Below are 26,898 nucleotides of genomic sequence, written 5' to 3'. Positions count from 1 at the left end.
TGACAGGTTAGATAGAGCATATCTCTCCAGTTCAACTGTCAGTGCTTTTCTTCTTGTGATGTGGTCATATTTTCACTGAAGCTTGCTGCTAAATTCACGAGTATGTCTGCTGCAAAGTATCTTCTTAGTGGGAGAAAATTCCAACTAGATTAGACTACATGGCAGTGAAACATCACATTGCTTGCTGAAAGCTTATTATGCTTTATTGGTCTTGAGAGGAGTTTAATTTTATATTCTCTTCTTCAATTCTGTGTAAATGCTATCCTTCAAATGCATGCCAGACATATGTAGTCATCCAAAACTGTCTCCACTGGAGACTAAAGTAGTAAATTATTCTTCTGACTGGTTATTCTAATGCATTCTTCTGAGAATGCATTAGACTTCCCAATTATGTAATAATCTACCCTAATTGGACCCTAATCAAGCTGCATAATTTTATTACATCCTACTCCTGCAGATTGTGCTTGGAAGGAGTGTAATAGGTTTTAAATACTGTGAAGAAGGTAATAACAAAAGGTAAAGACTGGGTGTTCTCTTTATAGGCCAACATGTCTGAATATCTTTGCTCACTCCATGCCCCTGCTCTAATTTCAAACCAACACCAACTGTCACTTCCACATCCATCGCAATACATACAAAATCATAAAGAAGGTAACGATAAAAGGTAAAGACTGGGTGTTCTCTTTATAGGCCAACATGTCTGAATATCTTTGCTCACTCCATGCCCCTGCTCTAATTTGAAACCAACACTAACTGTCACTTCTACATCCATCGCAATACATACAAAATCATAAATTAAGTATATTTCTGCTCATTCACACACATCTAAGGCCTGACCTCCAGATTTGAGTGAACTTCGAATTACACAATCAGATATCTTATCTGTCCAAATATATTTTGCACGAGTTCTTCCACCATGATGACAGCAATTGTGCCTTTGTGCAATCTGATATTTTGTATTCTGTGCCAGATAATGCCAAATCTAGTATCCTCTCTTTTTTGATATTCTTTAGTTCAAGATTTCCTTGAACCATTTTGTACTGTTCATCTGCAGCCTTTATTACACTATAACTTCTGAGAATTACTCTGACTTCTACAACTCAACCATGAAGCTTGATTTTCTACAATCACACTATCCAAAGAGCAAAACACCTTCTTTGCTGATGATGCTCACAACTCTGTGGATACCACTGACTTAGCCAGAAGAGATATTGATGCAATTTGTAGTAAGTGATGACCTATTATTGTAATGACATGGATATGAGTTTGCTCAACATGTAGCATACTCGTACTGTGGTTGGACATAAAGTGGAGGAGAAAGAAGAAACTTGTTAACATTGGGCTGGAAGACTTGCAAATTATACTCTTCAGGGAATACATAAGAGGGAAGATCATTCTGAAAGAAGGAGTGAAACAAAAATTTGTTTAGCAAATCTAGAGTTGGACTGTGATGGGGGAATGTTGTTTACATTATCTACCAATAATTGGACACTTTAGCAATTTACAATTGATATTAGCAGGCAAACCCTAATATTGAGTATGTCCACCTTTGGCTTTGATCATTTCATGCACCCTTTGAGGGAGGCTTACCACCAATGTGTGGCAGACAGGTGGAATTTGTCTCAATTCTCCATCAAAGCAGTACTGAGTTCAGTGACAGATGAGGACATACTGATCTAAACCTCAATCGCTGCTCCAATTCGTCCCACAGGTGTTCAATGGGGTTGAGGTCAGGACTCTGCACAGGCCATGGGAATTGTTTAACACCCATCTCTTGATACCATTCCACAACAGCTGCAGCTTTGTGGTCTTGATAGTAACATGGTCCATTCCATAAAAACTCCACAGTGTAGGCAGCACCTGATTATCTACAATATCAAGGTACTAAGCTGCCTTCGTGGAACCATGGATAACAACCAGTGGTCCCACTCCAAACCAGCTGAATGCACCCCACACCATTACTTCTCCACCACCAAACTTTACTGTGGGGTACAACACAGTGGTAACAAGTGTTCACCAGGCTGCCTCCACATCCTACTGGAAACAGGTGAGCCTTGATTCATCGCTCCAGAGTAGTGTTTTCCACTGGTCAGTTGTCCAGTTTGCATGCTCTTTGCACCAGGCCAAATGAGCTACCTTGTTCGGCTTGTGTGCTGCTGCTCTTCTGGGGGAACCCAGTAAATGGAGTCCTCTTTGTATAGTATTAGTGCTCACCATGGTGTTACTGGTGCTCTGGAACTCATCACAGACCATCTGTGATGGGTTCCAGAGTCTGAACCCCCCCCATCCCTGTCAGTCATTTTCGGTGGCTGTCCTAGGTGTTTTCCTGCACTAGTGATGCCAGAATATCTCCATTTGTTGATCACATCGCCAACCATTCATTTTGGATGCTCCAGTTGAGCGGAAATGATCCATATGAACATGCCACCAATGTGACAGCCCACGATGACACCTCAATCGAAGTCGCTGAGTTCACATCGTGTTGCCATACCACCTGTATTCAATTGGTACAATGAAATACTGCTTCCTATCTGTACACTGGTTTTTATGTTAAGAAACCTGGGATGTTCCATAACTTCAAATAACAGGGTTGTCTCGACAATTATTGGTAGATAGTGTAGATACTGTATGTGTTTTAGCAGATTTAGAAGACAGTAAAGAAATTACTGATGCCAATTCTGATGAATAGGGACCATGAAAATATTTGTAAAAACTACAAGCCACAGAAAATAAATATCTGTGTTGAAGATAGTGAATTAGTAAGTGATTGATCATTAATCAAGATACAATAATATCTTGAGCAAAAGAATGCCAAATTTTTGGGGTGCTGAGGCAAATATGTTTATGCCAAGAGGTATTGGAAGTTAAAGTAATTCAAAAAAGATGAATATCCTTTCTAATATAAAGATCTGAGTGATGTCAAAAGTAAAACTGTAAGAAAATATATCTAAAAATGTGAGAAACAAATCAAGATTAAGCAAACATGAAAAACACTGAAATTAACAAGATTATCAGCACTCCACTGAAGAATGATTACAAGCTCAAAATTCGGGTTTATAGAATTCATATTCTGGATATTTTGCTGATTGTGTGCTGCAAGGTTTATTGAGAAAGAGGAGTGCAGTGTACTGTCATTAACAAAACTATGTATCGAATTTGCAATGAACTACAGACCTGGTTAGCCAACTGGTTAAAATACTTGCTCACTAACTAACAGACTGTCGATTTAAATCCTGTTGCAGACATGGATGTTTGTGAATGTCTCTGAGGAAGATGAATTTCAGTTGCTCACTGTGAGACCATATCCTGCTTAATGGTCTGAAGTAGCTTTAAAAAAATCCATGTTTTAGAGAAGGGTTTTCGATTATGTAAAAAATAAATAATAAAATTAAAATATGTAAAAAGAACTATTAAATCAGCACTATTAGTCCATCCATAATTGTCATGTACTCTAGGTGGGAACCAGATTTAAAAAAAAAAAAAAAAAAAAAAAAAAAAAAAAAAATGAAGCCAATTTTATATAGAAGGAAGAAATGAAGAATCAGCCTTGTGAAATACTATAATGTCCATGTTCCATAAACAGCTGAGTTTAAGATTCCAGTTTTGATATCAGGTTTAATGCTGCTTTCCTTTACAATGTGATCCACACAGATGATGAAAAAACAGTAAAAATAGCACTGCTATTTCTACTGTTTTACATTATCTTTTGCTACCTCCTTCATTCCTAACTGCTGACTTAGAACTTAAATATATATATATATATGGGAGAACTCATTCAATAAAAGGTTGGGCAACCTATACTACACTAGTCCCATGGATAGTCAATAAGGAACTCATTCACATTTGACATGAAAAGATGTGGATTTTATTCCTTGGGAAACTCATGGTGGGAGACTGTTGTAGAGGATAGCAGTGGAAAGAATAAACAAAGGGGGAGGAGAAATTTGTTCTGTAGGTTTGGAGTTGAACTGTGAGAAGGTTTGAATGGCTGCTGCATATGTTTAGATGGATTTTACAGAGTGGGGAAATTATTGATGCCAATTCTCATTAACAGTGGCCATAGAAGTATTTATAAACAATGCCGCCTGCTGAAACTGAAAGCCTGTGTGAAAGTGAGTGGAGTGTATTAGTGAGAGAGGGTCATCAATCTAACTGTCCTTTTCTGTACAGAATCCAGTATTTTTATGGAGCTGTTAGGGGCACCACCACAGATATCAGGTGCAGTATTTAATGGTCAAAGAGATTTGTGATTTGTAGAGTTAGGAGCTGGATGCAGAGAAGACAATATTTGTAATATGTTTTTGCCAAGAGATTAGAGTTATCCCAAGAAAGTAAATCTCATCCTGAATAGAGATTTGGGTATTGTCAGGGTAAGACTGGAAGTGGTCTTTTTTGTGAGAAATAATGAAGAGCTGTGTTTTCCTAGCAGATTATCCAAACCCCAATGGTCAATATTTTGAAGATCACAGAATAAATTGTATAGTTAGAAGATAAGGAGTCATCCACCATCACTAAAAGTGAGCATCCAGTTAGAAAAATGGCTACTTAACTGGACTACTCCAAATCAGGAGGCAGAGCAAGATAATGAGAATTTACTCAATAGACCTTTGTACCAAACTTAGTCAAAAACCTTAAAAATGTCAAGGGCAACCACTTGAGATTTGCAAAATATTTCTATAGTGTCTGTCCATAAATGGGTGACATAGGCTAGATCCCCTTGTTGATTGGAAGTGACAGAATCCATAGTGTCAGTCATTTGTTTACATGAAAGTCTTCAAAGTTGGGCGTTGATAGTTCTTTCCATTACTTTAGACATACGCTCAACTCACTTTCACACAGGCTGCATTGTTTATAAATACTTCTATGGCCACTGTTAATGAGAATTGGCATCAATTAAGGCGAGAGAAATTCATGACAAATCAAGAAGACTTGTCACCATTCTTAGGAAAAGGTTATATATTGACTAATTTTCAGACTGCAGGATAGATACCAGTGGAATAAGAAAGTGTAAATAGGTGGCATTGAGTAGGAGTAAACTCTGAAGCATAGAGTTTTAGAATAATCAGAGGAATGGCATCAGGGCCAGGAGACTATTTGGTATCCAAAATGTTTCCATTATTTCGTTGATTTGTTCTGTGCAGAGACCTGGCTCAAATGTGACTGGAAACAGTAATCTCAACAAGGAAATGATGTTGCAAAGATCATCACACTTGCCTTTCTTGTAATGTCATAAATCATTTGGATGTGGGTGGTAGTGTATGTCTTACTAAGTGGGGGAAGATGTCTGCACTAGATGTAGTCTGCCAAGACAACATTCACTTCATACTTGGATGGGTCACTAGTGAGGAAAAGATCCAGGAAGTTTGTGGAGTGGGTGGGGTTGTCCGATATTCTGGTGATCACATGAAAAATCTGTGGGAGATTGTTTGTGATTGCAAATGCCTCAGCATCTCTACCTGCTTAATCTGTGCAGTTAGAAGAGAGTAGCTAGCTAGTTGTAAGTTTATTTTGCACTTGCTTAGACTATAATAAATTTAGTTTAATCCTTTATCCAAGTGTAGGCAAACAAAGTTTGCACCTGAAAATATCTTCAGGACTTAGGCAAGGTTCTCCATTGCTTCTGCCTTAGTATCACCACTTCTGGGTCTGCCTCCCACTGACGAGACCTCAATAAAGGCTGAAACTGGTCTGGATAGTGGCCCTTCCCTTAATGCATGGCATTATACATGTCTGCAAGGAGATGTGCTTTGCATTATGGGAAATGCTAAGACAAGGAGTGATGAAAGCTGGGTCCACCTTTGCTACAAATTGCCAACAGATGTACCACCTTGCCTCAGTCCTGAAGATATTTTCAGACACAAACTTTGTTTGCCTACACTTGGATAAAGGATTAAACTAAATTTATTATAGCTAGCTAGTGTTATGAACAATGAAGTCTCCAAGGAAGATGAGTTTGCTGTTAGGAAAGTCAGATTGAAGAAAAAACATTTAGGGAAAGGTAATTGAAATGTTCAGAGTGGATGTTGGCATTAAGAGAGCAGTAGTGACTGTATATATGAATTTGGTAGAATGAGGTAAAGTAATTTATAGCCAAAGGAAGTCAAACTGGGAGATTCCAGGTGGGATACTCCTTGGCATGGTATACTAGAGTGAAAGTATATAAGAACCCTACCTCTGAGGCAAAACAAGACCAAGTGTGTGTAATTGGAAAAGCAGAGATGAGTAGTGTTTGAGGATGTTGAAATTTGTCAGGAAAAGTAGGTGAGGGTTTGCAGGCTGGAGGAGGAAGTGTGGTCTCATTAAAATTGAGACCACATATATTTGCAAAATGGATCTGGAAGGTTCTGTGACATGCTATTGACCACATGGATCTCCCATGTTCCCTGTGCAGTATTTGGGGTTCAGGCTTCCATGCTGGTTATTTGCATAATTTGATTTTCTTACTAGTATTCCTTCTATGTAATTGATTGTCATGCTTCATCTCCACTTTGATGTTTCTCTTCCAGTCCATAAATGCCACCTATGTTCCCACTGTGCATATGTCAGATCTGGCTGGGCTCATACAAGTGTTAGAGGGCTTGTGCCTTCCTTCTTGTTCATGGCTGATATGAACACAGATCTGCTCATTGGAGTATCACAGGTCACTTTTATTAAGTGTCCCATCTTTTCATGAGCCTGAAGTGGTGACACTTGACAGTGTTCTTGGGGTCAAAGTTGCATTGTTCACTGAGCCTGCAAATGTCATCATTTAGTATAGTCAGTTTCAGAATGGAAATTCAGGATGGCATTATACTTTTTCCCTTTTGCAATTTTGGAATTTTTTTGAAATGCTCAAGATACTTAGTTGGTTTAACATTCTTCAGTCCCTTAAGAACAATATGTGAAAGAAATATATTAGACTATATGAGGACTAAAGTACTAGGAGGGGGTACCCTCTATGGGTGCTGTTTACTAGCCAGGGGTGATCTTATCCCATCATATCCTTCCCCTTCCCCAAAAAGTTCTATTTTCATTCCCCCTCCTAAAGTATTCTCTACCCGCCTTTAATAATATAAAAAAACCCAGGTTTCTCAAAAAGTTCACAAACCCCTTGCCTCACTAATAATTCTCCCACATCTCTCTATGCCCCTTTTCTTTCAATCATACTTCCTTCCATTAACTGCAGATGAATACATATCGCCACATCTTGGGATGCTGCTGAATAAGAAGACAGCCAGCAACATCCTACAAAGGTATGTCCGAATTATTCCTCCTATATATTCTTCATATATCTACCCTATAGATATAAAATGATAAGCCTTTTATGAAACGCTTTTGTGTCAAGTTATTTGAAACGTTTTGAAACTCAGAGGCTACCCTGAGTTTCAAAATTCAAAATTTTGAAAAAATGAGTTTTCAAAATTCGAGTCATCAGAATTCAAGGAGAACTGGCCTACCAGTCCGGAACTTGGGGGTTGGGTGCCATAGGACCCCCCCCCTTTCAAGTCTTCAAAATTCGAATCAACAGAATTCAAGGAGAACTGGCCTACCAGTCCGGAGCATGGGGGGGGGGGGGGGGTGCTATAGGCACCAGGGAGCATAGCTCCCCTAGTCTGTCTATATAAAATATCAATAATGCCCTAAAATTTTTGAGTAAAAAGGCAATGACATTATGAAAGGGGCACTCCTAAACAAAAATAGGCTAAATAGCCATAAAAATAATATTTTCTTAGAGAAGTAACACGGGAATTTTCCCAGAAATAATGCTTACTCACTTGTTATATTCTATGCTTTCTCAACTTCTTTATCTAAGTAAAAATCTAATCCTGACAGCCCTATTTAGCCTAAACAGTTTCTTCTCTAAATTTCTCTTTCACAATTTTTCCTAGCTTCTTGTCAAATATGCTTGCATAAATCCAATCCAGAAAACACTCAGTAGGTAAACTTTCCCATAATTCTCCCAAGGTTTATTTTTATAGATAAATGCAGTAGAAGCTTCTGTGAAATTGAATTGCCATATTTGGACATGTCTAGTTGAATACAATCTTTCACAGCTTTTTCTATATCTAATAAAATGTATATATGTCTGTATTCCTGCTGGATATTTGTCCAGCACTGTCTTATTCTTTGAATAATTACTCCATACATCTTTATCTTCAGCTATATCACTTCTACATGTTTCATTCCTTTTATAAAACCATTCTTTCCTCCAGTTCTAAACTTTTTGAATAGCCCCAGAACATTTCCTCTTCATTTATATTTATCTGCTATATTCTTACAAAATTTTTCCAATGACTTTTGTTTAGTTTCTTTTATGCATCATTTAGCTTTCTTACATTACCTGTTCTTTAAGGGTCTCCATGCTGACTTACAATGAAAACCTCCGGGATAATTTTTTATCTTCCTGGACTGCCTCTTTAAGTTCACCAAGAAGTTCTAATTTTTCTGTCCAAACAACTTCACCACTTAGAACTCTTACTGAATCGATGTTCCTTCAAATCTTTTAATACTGTAAGTTTTGGTTCCTGTTCTCAAAATCCTTCACTTTTCTCGAACAATATTTTTATATTTTCAGTATATAGTTCAGTGCTTAAAGCTGCTTGACTGATTCTTTATTCATATATATTTTGGTTTTTAATGTGATACTCATTTTTTTATATTTCTTGTTTTACATTCTCTGTATCCTAAACTATTAACAGCAATATAGTCAAGTCCATTCAATACACAGGAGCAAATGAGTTTTCTTTTGCATTTTCTTTATGTTGGAACATAGTATTAAAGTAATGACTGAACTATATCCGGAACAAGAATCCAGCACGTACTCACCATTATCAGCAGCTTTGCTCTAAATTTAACTAAAACATTTTTTGGTTTGGAATTTAACTCATGCTTTGTAGATCTCTAAACAGCAGAGCAGAGTCTCAAATATACTGCTTTTACTTTTTCTATGTCAACTTTCCTCTCTAATGACTTGAATATTATCTCTGCTTATTCTTTTCAAGAACTTTCATGGTGGGACCATAGGTACAAGTAAGTTTTAATTTTCCATTGAAACCTGTCCACTGCACTACACTTGAAACTGCTCGCCATTCAAGGAGTATATTTAGTATTTGTCATTTAGCATTTAATACTCCACTGGCTACTACCCTTTTTCCTGATCAGAATTACCCAATTTTTAACATCTTATATATATTATTTAGCAGTATCTCATCTGCTTCCATCTTCATTTCAGTAACACTACTTATTTTGATATGGTACTTTTCTCATTCTTCTACTAGCTCTTTTCCAATGATTGTGCCTGTCTTAAATCTGCTGAGGTTGAGTTTGTTAATGCAATGTACTTTTCACTTTACTGTGGTTTATAGCAGGGAGTCTCGTCTAAGCTGGTAATTCATCATTCATGATAGCATTTTATCATCTTGTACCATCACACTATCTGTAGTTTTAAGGCACCATAAAATACAATTGTCAGCTAATTCCAAATTGCTAGCCCATCCTCAGTAGTTCAGTATCCAGGTAGATACTCAGTAAGTGGGCACACCTGAAGGAGGGGAATGGAGATCTAATCAAGTCATGGTCAGTTCTCTGCATTTCTTAGAGGCTTTCTACTCCCAGTTATCACCCTTAAGTGAGTTCTTCCCCCATCCCCTAAATCACAGAAATAGGTAGTCCATTTAAATCAGATGTTCACAGCCCTTCTTGATTTAGTATTGTCATACCTTGGCAGGATGCTTGTAGCTTATAATATAATTTAACTACTCAAACTTTTTTTTATGTCAACGTCATCTCTTAACTTTCAAGCAAATGTGAACCCCATACTTAGTCAGTAGTGACAATGACTGTGGAGGGGAATGACTGGAATCTGAATCCACAATGGAAAGAAGATTTAGGACGACTTTTAATTGAAAGTCTGTTAGCTGGATGTGGCAGTATTTTATGCCTTAGGAACTTTTCTTTTTTTTTTTTCATTCTTCAAAACTGATAACTGATTAGAAAGATATAATACACTGGCCCCATAGCTGTAGTTGTTTTAACTGCAGTTCCAAACAAACTAGCCCAACTGATATATTTACTTCCAGATTATTTGTCTCAAATAACTTTCATTCACATTCATATCTCCTCAGCTTAACTAATCTAACTATATTACCTTTTCTCTCCCTTCTAGTTTCATTGAATTATGAGTGTATTTTATAGCACCAATATGGGTAATTAAATAAACACAAACAATTAACTAGTAAAATTTATTGTGAACAAAATTACAAGTGATGGTTGGAAAATTTATTTTGAATAAAATAACTATTAAAGCTCAGGAAATTTTTATATACAATATAAAGTCAGTTACAACAGTTCTGACTGCAAGAATTTTTTATTCCAACAATTTTTAACCCAGTTCTCATTATCACAATTACTGAGCAGGACTGCATGCTTGTATGAGCAGATCAGAAATGGAAGCACAGCATGCAACAACACCTAAAAAACAAAACAAAACATTGAAAAATCTGACATAATGAATATGAGCTATAATAAGAAACCCATTCATTTTTAATGCAGGGTAAAAGATCCATGACAAATTAAAAGTTCAATTCCCCCAAATCATTCTCACTATCACTAATATAATAAGAAACCCATTCATTTTTAATGCAGGGTAAAAGATCCATGACAAATTAAAAGTTCAATTCCCCCAAATCATTCTCACTATCACTAATATACACATTAAATAATGACAAGCCAAGTACAGAACCCTGTGTCACACCACTTGATCACTCACCTTTACCTCAATTCAGCTCCACTATATGATACTTCTCCATTGGCCAGCCTCTTATGCACGTCATCTTTATATCTATCTTCTCTAGGCAAAGTGCATAATTTTGCAGTTACCAACATTCAAATGACTTCACTATTCTGCAGCTCAACACGCCAATGTATTCAATTCTTATCACATCAGAAATTCCTGACATTGCTCTTCTAAACAAATTAACAGGATTACACAAGGAAAGGAGTGAATCGAAAGTTTTTCCACTTGGTTATGCTATAAATTAAAGATACCAAGAAATTATATACTTGGTTTAATCCTTTATCCAAGTCTAAACAAACAAAGTTTGTGCCTGAACTATTTTCAGGACTGGGGCAACTCGCATATAGAAGCTAATGACTTCACATCACTTGCCTCATTAGCTTCTATATACAAGTTGGACACAGGAAGATCTGTAAGCTCTTTCCACAGAAGTTAATATCCTTGTCATACTTTCTTGGCAAATTGCTCCAATTCCTACAAAATAGATAAAATACTACGAGGGATCTGTAAAATTCTGATGAACACCTATAACAAGAATCATATTAAAGCAGCTGATGTAACCACAAGAAAAAATATACAAGGATATAAGAACACAAATTACTTCATAACTCTGCAACTATTGTGTTCTTTCTTGTGGTTATATCAGTTGCTTTAATACAATTTTGTTTAGGTGTTTATCAGAACTTTCCAGACCTCCCCCATTCATTGCTCTCTTACTCCTCTCCCCCTAAACATACAAGAACAAAACACCACTATTCCTATTCCCTATATTTGAGGTACATCTGAAAAGATAGCCAAAGTAATAATAAAATAGAACCTTCACACCACATGTTAAATTAACAATTCTGATCTGCTCCTAAGAATAAACTTCATCTCCTAGCATGTCCTGGAGCGTATGAAGTTCCCAGTGACTTGGCCTACTATGGACACAGGAAGATCTGTTAATATCTGCCTTGGAGAACATAAGAAATACATTTGCTATCATTATTATGGCATGTCAGGCAGACCATGCTTTAGATACCCATTCACACAGGATTAAATGGAAGACCAGTGTGCCATACAAAAGTCATCACAGACCAGAAATATTATTTTTAGTGTTAGCAATGGCTATGAAACATTCTCCTAACCTGAACAAGTATGGTAACATTAATTTGTCAAAAACTGGGAGACTTATCTTAAGATCCACTCTTACACAATTTACTTTTTTTTAAAACAAAAGAAGGTTTCAAATTAGGACTTGAGATGTTTTGTCCATTACAGTTCAAATATTTCACTTCCTCATTGTCACATGCACACTGTAATATGCTGTTTTGTGCTCTGAAGATGCTCATTTGAAATCCAGCAATAAACAACTTTTTCATAATTTAGTTCATTTGGTGTTGTAATATCATTAAAATAAGTTATGAATAAGGTACAACACCTAAGCTTGTCTATTAAATAGGAACAATATGAAACATTATTTTTTATTAAATTCAGAAACATAAAATGTACAAACAAAGTCAGTACATTTTAAGCATCTAATTACTTAATTAAATTAAATCTAATCGCTGGATAGATTATATCCAAAACCTTGGGTGGACACGTTTGGGAATCCCACTAGACACCTGAGCTTGGTGACAGAAGATCGTGACCATTGGAAGTTCCTCTTGCAGCTGTTGTCCCCACAACCCAATTAGGAAAGGTGGGCCTTGAAGATGTATGTATTAATCTAATTAAATTAATCTAAATTTAATTTTTACAAAATGAACCACCTTTATTTTTTCTTATTTATTGTCATCATAGCATTAAATAAAGGATTACTTTTTTTAGTGGTGATGAGACACTATTTTATAATTCTTGCACTAATAAACATTTATTTTTCAACAAATGATTTAAAGGTGGTGCAGTCACTATTTCATTATCTTTGAAACATGAGTATCATCATTTTTTATAATCATACAAAATTATATCTGGCAATACAAGTAACCATTGCACTCACACTACTTGTACAGTGACCAACTATGTAGGAGTGGCTATGAGATCCAATGGCAGTTTACAGATTATCACTGATTTGTGGAAAAATTGCAATGCTAATTGTTGACTGACAAAATTGATCACCAGTGCTTTTGAGATGGCACCTTTATTAACAGTACATACAGATGCAGAATTGCTTTAATTTTCAGCTTTTCCTATTAGCAATGAATGCATACTGGCACTAACTGTTTTACAAAACAAGTAGTGCTGACAAAAATGGTTCTTTTTTCCCCTGTTCTAGAATAATTTATTTTCATCTGGTCATTGTATTTTCACCTTACACTATCACAGCATGCATACTAACACTTTTGAAATATGAATATCGTGGTTATTAAATTGTATAATTGCCTTTCTTCTGCAAATCCAGTTCAGTTGTTATTAAGATAAAATGGTAATAGGAAATAAAATCTAATTATTTATGTATTAGCTGTTTGATTCTAGGAATAATTTTGTCTTAAATTGCCTATTAGTAAGCATTTATTATAACATGCTTTAAACTATTGTAAAAATTGTGTGAACTACCTAGGCATACAACAGTCACAGATATATATGTACATGCACTATAGGTCTTGTAGCCTTTCACGTGTAAATCAGATAAAAAAAAATATATATGCAGCAAGCAGTATACAATGACGAGTATGAATAGATGAGTACAATTTATTATTGGAAGTTGATCTTAAAACTGCTTCCCTTAACAAAACATCTTTCTATAATTAAATGTACACTTGTTTTAATTAAATAAAAAAAGGAACAAAATAAAATTTAATTCATTTGCAATTCTTTGTATATTCAGTGGTCCCCAATTTTTTTTTTCTTACAAAGTAAAAAACAAAAAAGCTTTTAATCTATGTTCATACTATTAATTCATTATTCATCTGTATATTATTATTATTATTTTGGTAACCTCCATGGAGTCAATAGACTCATTGTGGGAGATCCACTCAACCAGCAACATGTCTATCATAATCATGAACTTTCAAGTTATTTATACTCCGTGCATTCAATTTCATTCAAGACCAACTCTCCACATAAAAAAATCTACTCATCACTCTTCTTCACCACATCTTTATACAACTTCCAGGGATAGCCTCTCATTCTTCCCATCTTAACATCTACTCTTAATAATTTCTTCTGTATTAATCAGATAGAAATCCCTTAACTAACTAGGTCTTGTAACCTTTCCTCCTATCCAACAAACTCTATAATCCTCATTCCCTCAAACAGTCTTCATAAACAACACTCCAGAGTCCCGATATCACTTTGGTCATTTGTCTTTGGATCCACTCTAGTGTTTCCACATCCCAATGAAAACTAGGTGACCAAATTTGAGCATGATAGTCCATGTGTGGTCTGACCAATGTTTTATATAGAGGCACCACTACCTTCTTATCCCTACATGTCAATTTATTTTTTATCATAGCAGCTATATGATGTGCAGTCTTAGCAACACTTGCAATCTGCCCTCAGAACTTTAGTCCACTGTCTACTATTACTCCAAGATCCGGAATCTCATCCACTCCCTGAAGCACAGCTCCACCAATACAGCATGCAGCCTTATATCTCTGTATCCCACCTTTCATTTATTAATATTAAAACTGCAACTTCACTCACCTCCCTTTTCTAACAGTGCTCTGTCATACACAACTTGCTGCTATCTTTCAGAAAGCCAATCTTTAACCCACCTAATTAATTTGTCATGTGGTAATTATCAAATATCTTTGCAAAGTTGAAGAAAATTACTGTATATGATTCTCCCTTATCCAACACATTTTTCACCTTATCATAAAACATAAGCAGATTGCTAAAACCAGACATGCCCATCATAAAGAATGCTATGTCCGTCAGCCCAATCCTGTATTCTACACTGGTGTTCAAAAGCTAAGGATGAACTAAATTTTTACCTGTATATGAAAAAATTTCCTTGACTACAGCCAAATGTGGACATAAATTTATTACCAGCATACTAATAAATTATATTACACAAAAAATGTGCTATAAATTTCGTAAAAATTAAATTGCAATATGTTTGTGGCAAAAGCTACAAATTTCCTAACAACGTAGTTAAGGAATTAACGTACAGTGCTTACAGAAAACTATGCAGAGAGACATTTCACCATGGGATATGTCCACTCCGAAATGCAATGCAGCTTTCACAACATCATACTATGCTTAGCACCAAGTAATTCAGGAATATGTGAGGCAAACTGGTCCACTCCGCCTTCAGAGGAATGATAAGGCATTGCTTTCTGGAGGGAAATTTCAAGCAGCAATTTGTCTCCCTACTGCATTCCAAAACATCTAACCCAAAATTGCATCCCTCTGTGTTCCATGGGGTTGAGACCCTTTTGTGCACAATTCAAACATTTAAATATGTACCCACTTCCTACTCGAAATCATCAGTTATACAACTTGCCACAAGCTGATCTGTCTGAATTTGCGATTGTAATTATCAGAAATAGAGTTCGTGCTTAAGTTTTGGATACCGGTGTATTTCTTACCAATTTTTACAACACTTTGATCACAAATGCAGATAGACTGGTGTATAATTCAAACCTTCTGTTCTAGAATAATGTTTGTGGAGGGGTATTATTTTGCCTTCTTTCCTCTCCTTAGGAACCTTCTCCACTGCAAGGTGATCACTAAACTAGGACAAGAGCATGGTAACTCTTTTGCACATTCTTTAAAAATACTTGGTGATATGCCATCCATTCCCACAGCCTTATTAATATCTAACCCAAGCAACACTTGATACACCTCTGATTCTTTTACCTTTAATTCTCATAATCCTCTCTCTCTCCTACATGTTGCACAGCATCATTCACACCACAATGATATACTATGATATGATACAGTGTTTCTTAAACTATTCCACTGTATCATTTGCTATGGTTACTCTGCTACCTTAACTATCCACTAGTGTCAACCTGTCAATTATTTTTCCTCTTGCTTGCCACATAGAAAAATTCCCTTGGATTAGCTTTGACCTGATTGACCAATCTCTTCTAATATTCTACCTTTTCTTAACCATGCTCGTCACTTTTCTGGTCTGCAGTTTATATTCTTCATGCAAACTGTCTTGTACTTATAACAACTTCACTCCTACTCTATTTATTTGCTTAACTTTTGGTATGCAGTTATGCATAGATTGTGTTAGATACTGCCTTATTATTTTGAATGCACTGTCAACTTCTTTTCTACACAATTCACCAACCCAATGTATTGATGCTAGCTGACTACAAAGCTTCTCATTATCACCCACCTTATAGTTCCATATATAGACCTTCTTGATAACTTTTTCCTGTTTGACTACCTTCCAAACCAATACCTCGCAATCACTTTTATTATATATCAATACTGCCAGTATTGATACCTCATTCACAACCACATCCTGTGAGGTTATCACCAAATCTAGCACCAATAAAACTCACGTTGCTTCCATCACATGCTGCTTTAGATAGTTATCCTGCAGAAATTCAACAAATTCTCCCTCCTTGTTACCATACACCAGTGCTTTCCAAACTTTTCATGTTGGTGACACACTTTTTCGACGAACATAATTTCACAGCACAATTCAGTCTGATGTGCTTCTCATGGCCAGATCAGATGTAGTTTAAGTATATGCATTTACAATTATATTTTGTATAACTTTTAGAAGGTTTATTTAAAAATCTCTTCCTGTTCATCCGATACCGGGTTAATAAAAATTCACTATTTATAGTAAGTGATTAATCACTTACTCCTTTTAAAATTGATCCCATCATTACTATAACAAGCAACTCCTTTTGATATTTGATAAGATCAAATATCTATAACTCCTTTAAAGGTTGCGTGATATAGTTAGACTATACTCTTGTTTTGAGGGCACGACACAGTCTATTAGCAAACCAGAGGTTAAACTTGTTTCACGACACAACCTATCTCATGAAATCTTTCATTTTTATTAAAAATATATAATACAGTATGATTGAATAAAAAACACATCAAGTGAGCTGAAATGATTCTCTCGCTTGTTGAGTTTTTTCGATCATACTGTATTTTTGTATATAATAAAATATACAAAATATTTATTTCCAAGATTAATGCCATTGTTATAAGAAATAGAAAGAAAAGAAAGAAATATATAATAATAGAATTTTAATGAGATATATGAGCTTCGTGGGATGAACACAGTTTTTCAATATTTGGTGAAATAGTAGATAAAGACACTCGCATTTCGTCATCAAGCATTCTTAAGCTTCCACGTTTCAATGTCTTCAAGTTTGCCATCGTTGAAAAGGATACTTCACACATGTATGTAGTGGAAAACTGCAAAAGAATTTTTAACGCTTTTTTTACCTATGTTTCGGTGCATTTTTGAAACACGAATCCAAAAGTTGTCTAAATCACCCTCTTCATACATCATTAACAGACTTCAATCATTTTTTTATTTCAGCCAATTCTTCTTCTTCAATAAGTGACAAGTTAATCATTGCAGTTGAAAAAAATGGATTTCTGATCGAATCATAGTCTTGCATTTCAATATTTGGGAAGTAGTGATGAATTTTCTCTCCGAGCATTGTTAAATGGTCAACAATTAGCGAGCTGATATCACATTTTAGTTCACAGTCTGCAGTTTTGGAAAACATTTCAAAATTTCCTTCTTTCACTTTCCTTTTCCAAATTTCTATCTTGTCTCTCATAGCACAAATTTTATCTACTACTGTTAAGATATTTTCTCCTTTTCCTTGCATACTGGTGTTTATTTTATTCAAGTGTTCAAATAAGTCAGCAAGATATGCCAATTTTGTGCACCATAATTTGTTTTGAATTAGATCGCAGAATTCATTTGTTGATTTTCCTCAAAAGGTTTAAGCATCATTTCCCTCAATTCATATACACGACAAAGCACTCGATCTCTTGACAGCCAACAAACTTCTGAGTGTAGCATAAGTTTTTTAAATTTTGCCCTCATATCTTCACACATTTTAGCAAATAACCTTGATTTAAGAGGTCTACTTTTAATGTAATTGACCATTTGAACAACTTTGTCCATAACCTTTTTTAATTCATTAACAGTGGTTTGCGCGACTAGTGCTTCGCGATGTAAAAAGCAATGAGTAATTATAATATTTTCATTCTCTTTCTTTGCTAAAGCTGTGAAATCTTTTGTTGAACCAACCATTGAAGGAGCACCATCTGTGCATATTCCTACACAATTTAACCATAGCAAATTATTTTCCTTCATGAAGCAATCTACTGTTTTAAATATATCTTCGCCTCTGGTTTTTCATTGGAAGTTCTAGACAACACAAGAATTGCTCAATAATTCTGTTACTATGAATGAAACGTATAAAAAAGAGTAATTGCGTTAACCCACTGACATCTCTTGATTCATCTAACTGCAATGTAAAAATCATATTATCGTCTTGAAAAATATCTTTTATTTGCAGCTTAATGTCAGCAGACATGTCTTGAATATGTCTTCCAATCGTGTAATCTGCCAAAGGGATTTTATTAACTTTTATCTCAAATTCGGGCCCAAACATTGTTCGAACAATAGCACAGCAAGATTCCTTTATAGTGGTTTTGGCAATAGTGTGTGGCTCCTTGTTTCTGCAATTATTTCAGCAACCAAGTAACTTACCTTTTGAGCTTTCTCTGTTGTCTTCATTCTCTTGGTGAACAATGTAGACTGCTTTACAGGTAATTCAACACCAATTTGATAAATAAAACTGTGCGAATTTATTGTAAAGCGTTAATAGTAACTAAAAAAAAAAATAAAAGCACTAGCTCTTCATTTAGTCACGTTGCAGTTAGAATAAACATCAATAATAATGTATGAATAAGTGAGGTGCTTTATTTTTATTGGTCAAACGATAATAAAACCGAGCAACTACTACGTGATAAAACAGCGGAATTCATCCCTGTGATAAAACCACAGGGATGAATTCCGCTGCATTTATTCTCAATTATTTATCAAAATATATTGATATGAAATATTCTTAAAGGATAAAAAATAATTAAAAGATAGTTTGTATATATAATTTTGAAAGTGAAATTTAAATTCTAGAACGTGAAACATCTTGCAATTACATTCTATTTAAAGTAAAGAATTTTTCGGACTCCTTAGTGCAGATCTGCACAATTTAGCTTCTGTTTACATTTACTGTCACTCATACTTCAATGAACTATAGAAAACCCCAACGAAAATGAAAGTGATGGTTGCATGCAAGTCGGTATAGACTCCGGGAGAAAGGTTCCGAGCGGTTGACCAAATATCTTCTTCAATGGCGCTAACTAAAAGTTGTACTGATACTTAGCGAAATGGATTCCGCTGTGGAAATTTTCAGCAATTATTCTGTTTAACGCTTTATGCAACACACGCAACACACCTTCACACTGCAGCCAACACACAGTTGCAGAGCTCTGCCATACACCATCTCTTCTTTCCAATCTCCAATTAGGATCATCTTCCTTTTACTTGCCCAACTCATTTGTCTAAACATTTCACAATCAGTGCTCTTCACATTCCCTGGACTATACAATATCGTATTAGATATACTATTCTGTTAATCTCAACTTCACACATACTACTGTTTTTCACTTCTGTTTTTGAAGGACAATTCCTCTGCTATCATTAACAATACTCTCCCCCTCCTCTCTTCACCTTCTGGAAAATAGTATATCTTACCATTTCAAGTCCAGACAGTATATCATCCTCAGTCAACCAAGTTTTACCTACACCAATTATCTTTGGGCATACTGATTCAATTAATGTTACAAGTCAGTCCCCTTATTTCTGATACTCTGTACATTAGTATACAATACCATCAACACAATCACTCTGTACTCTCTCTCTCTCTACTATTGTACACTTATCTCTTAATTCTGACCATCCTCGTTTCCCTGATCCTGACTGATTTTCATTCATATTTATCATCCCCATCATTTGCAGTGCATTATTCTGCCCTTGCATAATTGTTTCCTCATATTTGCATCTATCCTCCTCCTGTCCTTCCACAACCTTCTTCTCAACTCCCTCTCTCCGTTACTCTTATCAGTACTCATTTCATGTGAACACTATGTATTCTTAGTAAACAATTGCTCCAAATGACCAACACCAAACCCACTCAAATGCATTCTATACATTTACAAATTGAACACTCTCTGCCTGCAATTCTTGTCATTCATATCATTGCTCTCCTTCTCAGCTCACTACTATCATATCTGGACAACAAACTAACCACTTTCTCAATGACACTATTATGCTTCACTTCCTGCAACAACAACTTCAAAACCCTTTCCACATTCTTGTCATTATCTAAGTCATTTGTGTCCACCACGATCACTAATTCTGGCACCCATTCCTTATATGCAAAGAATCTCATATTTGTTTTATTGTATCACCTAGAAAACATGTCTTATGCATTTTTTACCACACCTTTAATGATAAATCGCCACATAAAGCACCCCTATTATCTTTAGATACTTACTTCTTATTAACCTCCTTTTCATTTACACAAGTTATTCTCTTCTTTAAATGTTTAATTTCCTCCTCCTCACGTTTAACCTGATTCTTCATTTTTCATTAGCTCTTGCCAAAGCTCTTTCACGTCACTTCTTTTATTGCCATCACAAGCACCTCCACAATACATTTTCTGATTATTCCTGATAACACCGTTCTCATTTTTGGACCACCCTAACCTTTCACTGCACTTCTCACATGCTATATGTTCCTCTTTATCATTTAACACGTTCGCTGCCATGCTACTTCAGCATAATCTGTTCCCATACGCCAAGCAATTTCACTTCTTCAAGGTCAGTACGGTAATCTCGTTGCCGGCGGCAAGCGTCATACGAGTATATCATTTAACACGTTCGCTGCCATGCTACTTCAGCATAGTCTGTTCCCATACGCCAAGCAATTTCACTTCTTCAAGGTCAGTACGGTAATCTCGTTGCCGGCGGCAAGCATCATACGATTATACTCGTAGTTGGCTTGTGCAGAGCATATACTATCTATGAGAATACACAGTTTTGATGCTAGCTCCACAAGCCAAGCATTTTCACTTCTTCAAGGTCAGTACAGTAACCTCGTTGCCGGCAGTAAGCGTCATACGAGTATACTCGTAGCTGGTTTACCAACTACGAGTATACTCGTAGTTGGCAGCGAACGTGTTAATCTAACACTCCATAAAGCTAATGCTTCTGGGGTGCATACATAAAAGCTTTATGTATATAAAAAAAAAGCTTTCAATTTAAATATATTTTATTCAAGAAAACAGGAAACAAATCACTTTATGCAAATTGTTGTCTACAGTATATCTAGCCAATAAGTGCAGTGACTGTAGAAATCAATTTGTGATTCAGAATAACATGATATCCATGTTTTGGTTGCCCTGTGGTCAACATTTATGGAGAATTAAAAACAAGAGCTCAAAGCAAAACAAATCTCTTTCCAAAGAAGATAAGTTTGATTATTTTTAATGAGCTTAATTTGAATATGAGCCTAAAATTGTACAATCATTCTCCATTTTTTAGGAACCAAAATAAGGTGTTGATATACTGATTACATTTCATACAAAACTATAAATATATATATAGGTGTTAATTTAATTAATTTAAGAATTCTTCCATTTATAGATTGTTTGTGATTAAGAAAAGGCATGTTGCAGAATATTATTGTTGTATAGAAGAAACATCCTAATTGCATATTTACCATGTTTATCATTGATCACATCAAAATGTCAGTGCAAAAAGTAGATTTTTAATGACACGGTGTAACCGTTTTTTTTTTTTTTTTTGTATACAACAGGTGCTATGTGTACTGTCTTTTAAAAGACTGAAGAATTGTTTATTGAACAAGTGAAGAATCATTTAAAATATCAACACAAGAACCTTCAAAGTATTCAAATTTGTGGGCCAATGAAAAATGGCCTCTCTATTTATTTATTTTTCCCCTTGCCAGCCTGGCTGGCCAAGTAGTTAGCATGCTGCTCTTCAACCGAAGGACTGCAGGTCTGAATCTTATTGTTGGTATGGATGTTTGTGATTGTCCTTAAGTATGGAATGAAGTTCATGGCCCAGTGTGGGACGACAGCCGTGCTTACTTGAGGCTAATGTGGTTTGAAAAAGTTCCATGTTTGGGATATAGGGAAGGGTTTCGGGACTGTGTACATATATGTAAATATTACCCAAAGTATACACAGTTAATAAAATACATTAACCCACTCATGGCACTAAATACCATAGGTTTACAAAAAAAAAAAAAACTTTCATGGGTGGGAGATATTTAGTCTTGTCCTCTAAATACTGGAAGCCATAATGGCATTTTCACCAAACCAAGTGTAATATGAAGCAATGACAATAAAAATGCTTTTCACCCATGGCATGAATCTGATGAATTGGCCCTTTTTTTTCACAACACTAATGGCTCTTTAGCTAGACTATCCAAAGGTGTGCCTATTAAAAGCATTATCACTTTTGAGGTCACTGCAGTTCTTTGTATTTATTTCACTATGATAATTTTTTATTTATTACCCTTGTATTTGTGTTCATTTGTATTTATGTCACTATTGTTAATATATTTAAGAATCAATATATATTGATCTTTAATTGACCATGATTTATAAACATCAATATATATTTCATTTTAATTATATGTTTGAATGATCAAATATAATGTAAACAATCAAAGTCATATTTTCAGAGGATATGCTAATAGAAAGTATTTATTTCCAGTGCACAGTGGCACAGCATGCAAACTATATGAAGATGAAGCAATTGAAAAAATATATCCACCAGGATTGCGATGAATGGTACTGTTTCATTAAGCCTTTAACATCACTGCAAAAGAAAAGATAAATTTTGCTAATTTTTTTTGAAATAAAGTGATCTTTCAACTTCATTGTCTTAATTTCAGCTGCTGTTTTGATAAGATTTAAATCTGCCACCAGATCACTCAATTCAACTTATGAAACGAGGTACTTGTATAAATGGTAGATGAAAATTTGAAACCAGTTCACAAGAACATATTGCACTTTTCATGTTCAACATTAACCATATTCATTAATGGTCTGTTTCTAAGGTGGGTTAGGGAACTGGCTCAGCATGTTATTATAGATCTTATGGCAAGTTTGGATTGGATCTCAAAAGCTGCAGATGCTTGTTAACAGATGTAGCAATTGTTTTCATGATGTTAGCAAAAGCATTGACAAATGCGTACCCTTTAACCATTATCTGAAATACCTTGGGAAATTTATAGCCTATGTGAGAAGACAAAGTCTGGTTTGGTCCTCATTTCCATACTTCAATCAAAAAAATACAGTTCGTATGCTTTCTTTGTCAGAGCAGTGAATGCTTGTTTCAGAGATTTTATTGTCACTGTGGCACGTGCACACACAAAAAACTAAATTAACCTGCATGTCTCATATATATCTGAGATACTGCAACTTGTGGGATTAAAATCACAGTCTGCTCTCTGTGCAACAAGAAAAGTACTTCATGAAGTTATTTTGAATGCACAACACAGGCTAAGAGAAAGCATATGCTAAATTTCATTGGTGCAAAACCAAGTGGTAATCCCGCATCTGCCTGTTCTTGTTCATCATGGTAATGAGATAGTGTTATCAACAAAGCTATCTCACTGAATAATGACAGCAACACAACTGAAGATGACCTAATCCTTATGAACTTGAATGCTCTGGAAAGTACTTGTAATTTAATGCTGCTGATAATAAATTTAGTTTAATCCTTTATCCAAGTGTAAGCAAACAAAGTTTGCCCCTCGCCTGAAAATATCTTCAGGACTGAGGAAAGGTAGTGCAACACCAGGCAACTTGGAGCAAAGGAGGACCAAGCTATCATCACTCCTATCTCAGTATCTCCCATAATGCAAAACGCATCTTGCAGATATGTATAATGTTATGCATTAAGGGAAGGGCCACTACCCAGACCAGTTTCGACCTAGGCTCAGAAGTGGCGATACCAAGGCAAAAGCAATGGAGAGGTCATCTTTACCTATAGGAGTTGCCAAAAGGTGTGCCACCTTATTATTAAATTACTCTGGATTTAGAGAAAGATATTGAAAGTTTATTTTGCACTTGGTTAGACTATAATAAATTTAGTTTAATCCTTTATCCAAGTGTGAGCAAACAAAGTTTGCGCCTGAAAATATCTTCAGGACTGAGGAAAGGTAGTGCAACACCAGGCAACTCGGAGCAAAGGTGGACCAAGCTATCATCACTATCTCAGTATCTCCCATAATGCAAAACATATCTCCTTGCCTGAGCAATATATGCTTTCTTAAGCAATCCATGAATGATGAAATCAGTACATTGAAATATTTAGTACATATAATGATTTAAAAAAACTCTACTTTTACTGAAAGGCAAATTTCTGTTGTTCGGCACTTATTTTCTTAAAAGAAACATTCATTTTCTGCTGTGACTCTGAAAACAATAAGGTTTCTGGAAAAACCAATTATATCCCAAGTAATTTAATTATACAAATAAACAGAACTAACCACATGTGTATTAAGAACAAAACACCCATTTTTCCACCTAAAATAACTAAATTATATTAACAGAAAGACATATGCTAGAATACTGATAGCTGAATGCTACTGCTAAGTTAAATGGAACAAAGATGCAGTAATGTAGTGCATTACTGCATCTTTCTATATAGTGTGTGCTAATTGCACAAGGTAAATTTATTTATTTTTTTTTTTGGAATTCTGCAATAAAATAAATAATAAATTTTCACCTATTATATTATGTGCATATTTGATACGAAAACTGAAACCGAAGGACAAGCTAGCATAATGTAACTAATATAAAGATTAGCAATGTGAAATGAGTAATGCGTTTTAGCAGAGAAGCACAAGTCTAATTAAAACTGAAATCATAACAACATGGTAAAAGGCATAAAAAATGTAGACGAATGTTGCTAACGCTTCTTTTAAAATCAGGGATAAACATAGTCCATCAGATTTATTTAAATTAAAATGATGTGATGCTTCATAGCTTTCTCATACAGGTTTTTAATTAGTGACTTGTTCTTGGGAAGAACTTTAATCTTCTTTTAGTAAACCTTTTGCTTAGAGATGATAACATGTTTTTCAAGTCCAGATTGTTCCAGCTAAGTTTTATGTTCCTCAAAATGAACAGCTACAAATCATCTGGTCTGGCTAAAGTAGGATAGACCACAGTTACAATGGATCCGATAAACACCAGGAAATTCATATGTTACACTTAACAAGAAAATGCATTCTTGTCTTAATCCTTAACAAGCATAAGTAAACAAACTTTGTGCATAAATTATCTTCAGCTAGTCTATTTGTATACAGAGGTGGTTGACTTTGCATCACTTAGGCTCAGTATCTCATAATGTGCAAAAACATTATGGGAAGTGGAATATATGGCTTCCATATCAATTTAACCATAGTATCTTCCCGGATCTAGCTCCCAGTGATGAAGTTTGAATATGAAATCAGCCACCTCTATACATACCAAGACTAGTCACATATAAACATTCTTTGCTTATACTCTTGTCAAATCTATAGTCAATTTACATAAATTGAATTTACTTAAGTACAGACAGTCTCTGACTTAAGTAAATTCATATCTATGCAAGTTATCCTGAAAGGGTTATGAAAAAAAAAATTCAAGTTATAAAAATTTTACTTATTGCATCTATGCTATACACCACCTAAGTCCGCACGGTTAGCCTAGTGGCTATGCGCTTCACAACCATATGCCTGGGGAAAGAGTGTCCTAGGTTCGATTCCCGTCGGTGACATGAGGAGCTGAAGGATCTTCCTCAGCCATAGCCAAGTTAGCCAGTCTTGGGCATGGACAGCAGGGTTTTTTCCCCAGTTTATTCTGGGGTTTTTCATCCCGCAAAGCAGGCAAACTGGCCTTGAGAACTTAACACTACAGGCCATAGGGCTGACCACCTTATCCTGTAAAGGGAGTGAGGTCCGATGATCAATGGACCCTCGACACTGCAAGGTAAAAGAGGGTATAAAGAAGATGATGAGATGATGCATCTATGCTATACACCACCTAACAGTGGTAATCCGCAAGACAGACAGCCTATGCGGTGCATGCGTGCACCTTCCTTACATGGAACTTTCACAACTTTTAGTGTTTGTGTGCTGGGGTAGAGTACAATCATGACTGGAAAAAGCAACAGAAGTGGAAAAGTGAATTGACGCTTAAATTTACCAAAAGTGATCAAAGATGAAATTAAAAATTATAAAGAAAGAAGATATATTTATCTAGTACTTATAATTATAGACAAAGAAATAAAATGTTTATTTACAAATGCAAGGAGCATCAAAAATAAGGTGGAGACAACTGAATAGGCAAACTGACTAAGTGAGCAAGAGAAGGGTGATCATTTATGGGTGATTTGGATTATAGTAATATTGACTGTAAAGGAGAGATATTTGAAAATAAGGAAAACAAATTCGAGTGCTTGGGGGATATCTATCTTAGGCAATATGTAATGGAGGGCACACAATGGTTGAAAGTCTTATCTCTAATGATATAATCTGACCTTCCTCCATTTGGTAAGAGTGAACACAAGGTGATCACCTGCATTGTAGCAAGGCATAAGAACTGCTCTGAGGAAAGGACATACATGGAACTAAAGGCTAGTGATTATGAAAAATGAATTTGGAGACAAATAGGAGCTACAGCATGGCAAGAGGAGTTAGGTGGAAAGGAAATTGATGTTTCCTGAATACTGATCAAGAGATATTTAGCAGCAGCAAAGTACAAGTGTATTATTCCAAGGGTGATAAGGTTTAATAAGTTAGGAATAAAACAGAAGAGATTAAGGATGCAATAATTTAAAAAAAAAGTCCTTACGGAGACAGCACAAGATGAAGGATAATAAACAGCTACATGAAGAGTACAAAGAGGAGACCAGGAATGTGACAGATGGCAAGTAAAGCAAAAGTGCAGTATAAGCAGAACATAGTCAAGACAAGAAAATTCCTAGAGAGTTCTTTTGATATGTGGCAAGTAGAATAAAGAATGATTATGAGAAGATGAGGTTAGAAGATGAAAATAGTAACCTGATAACTACTGCAGAGGATATGGATGAAGTATTAATCAAGTAGTTTC

General features: G+C 35.4%; 2 protein-coding genes across 5 annotated transcripts in view; one reads left to right on the top strand and one right to left on the bottom strand.

The window, feature by feature from the left end:
• The window catches only part of LOC150102902 (uncharacterized), a 646,700-nt gene that overhangs the window by 595,388 nt on the left and 24,414 nt on the right, over positions 1–26,898 (top strand). For 3 of the 4 annotated variants that reach the window (XM_090397408.1, XM_090397406.1, XM_090397407.1), the window contains one exon: positions 22,508–22,584. In XM_090397408.1, coding sequence (XP_090253534.1) covers positions 22,508–22,584 — 77 coding nt within the window. Of the gene's footprint in view, positions 1–22,507; positions 22,674–26,898 lie in introns of those variants that run through there. The other variant, XM_090397409.1, reaches the window with a different exon arrangement.
• Positions 10,207–26,898, bottom strand: part of LOC150102901 (E3 SUMO-protein ligase RanBP2-like) — a 673,019-nt gene continuing 656,327 nt past the window's right edge. Inside the window, exon 35 of the mRNA XM_090397978.1 lies at positions 10,207–10,449. The gene's annotated coding sequence lies outside the window, so the exon portion shown is untranslated. The remainder of the gene's footprint in view (positions 10,450–26,898) is intronic.

The sequence above is a fragment of the Typopeltis vanoorti genome, chromosome 9 (assembly GCF_054136105.1).
Source record: "Typopeltis vanoorti isolate ZY-2024b chromosome 9, IOZ_Tvanoo_1.0, whole genome shotgun sequence".
NCBI classification, from domain to species: domain Eukaryota; kingdom Metazoa; phylum Arthropoda; class Arachnida; order Uropygi; family Thelyphonidae; genus Typopeltis; species Typopeltis vanoorti.
This window is presented reverse-complemented; position numbering and strand designations above follow the sequence as displayed.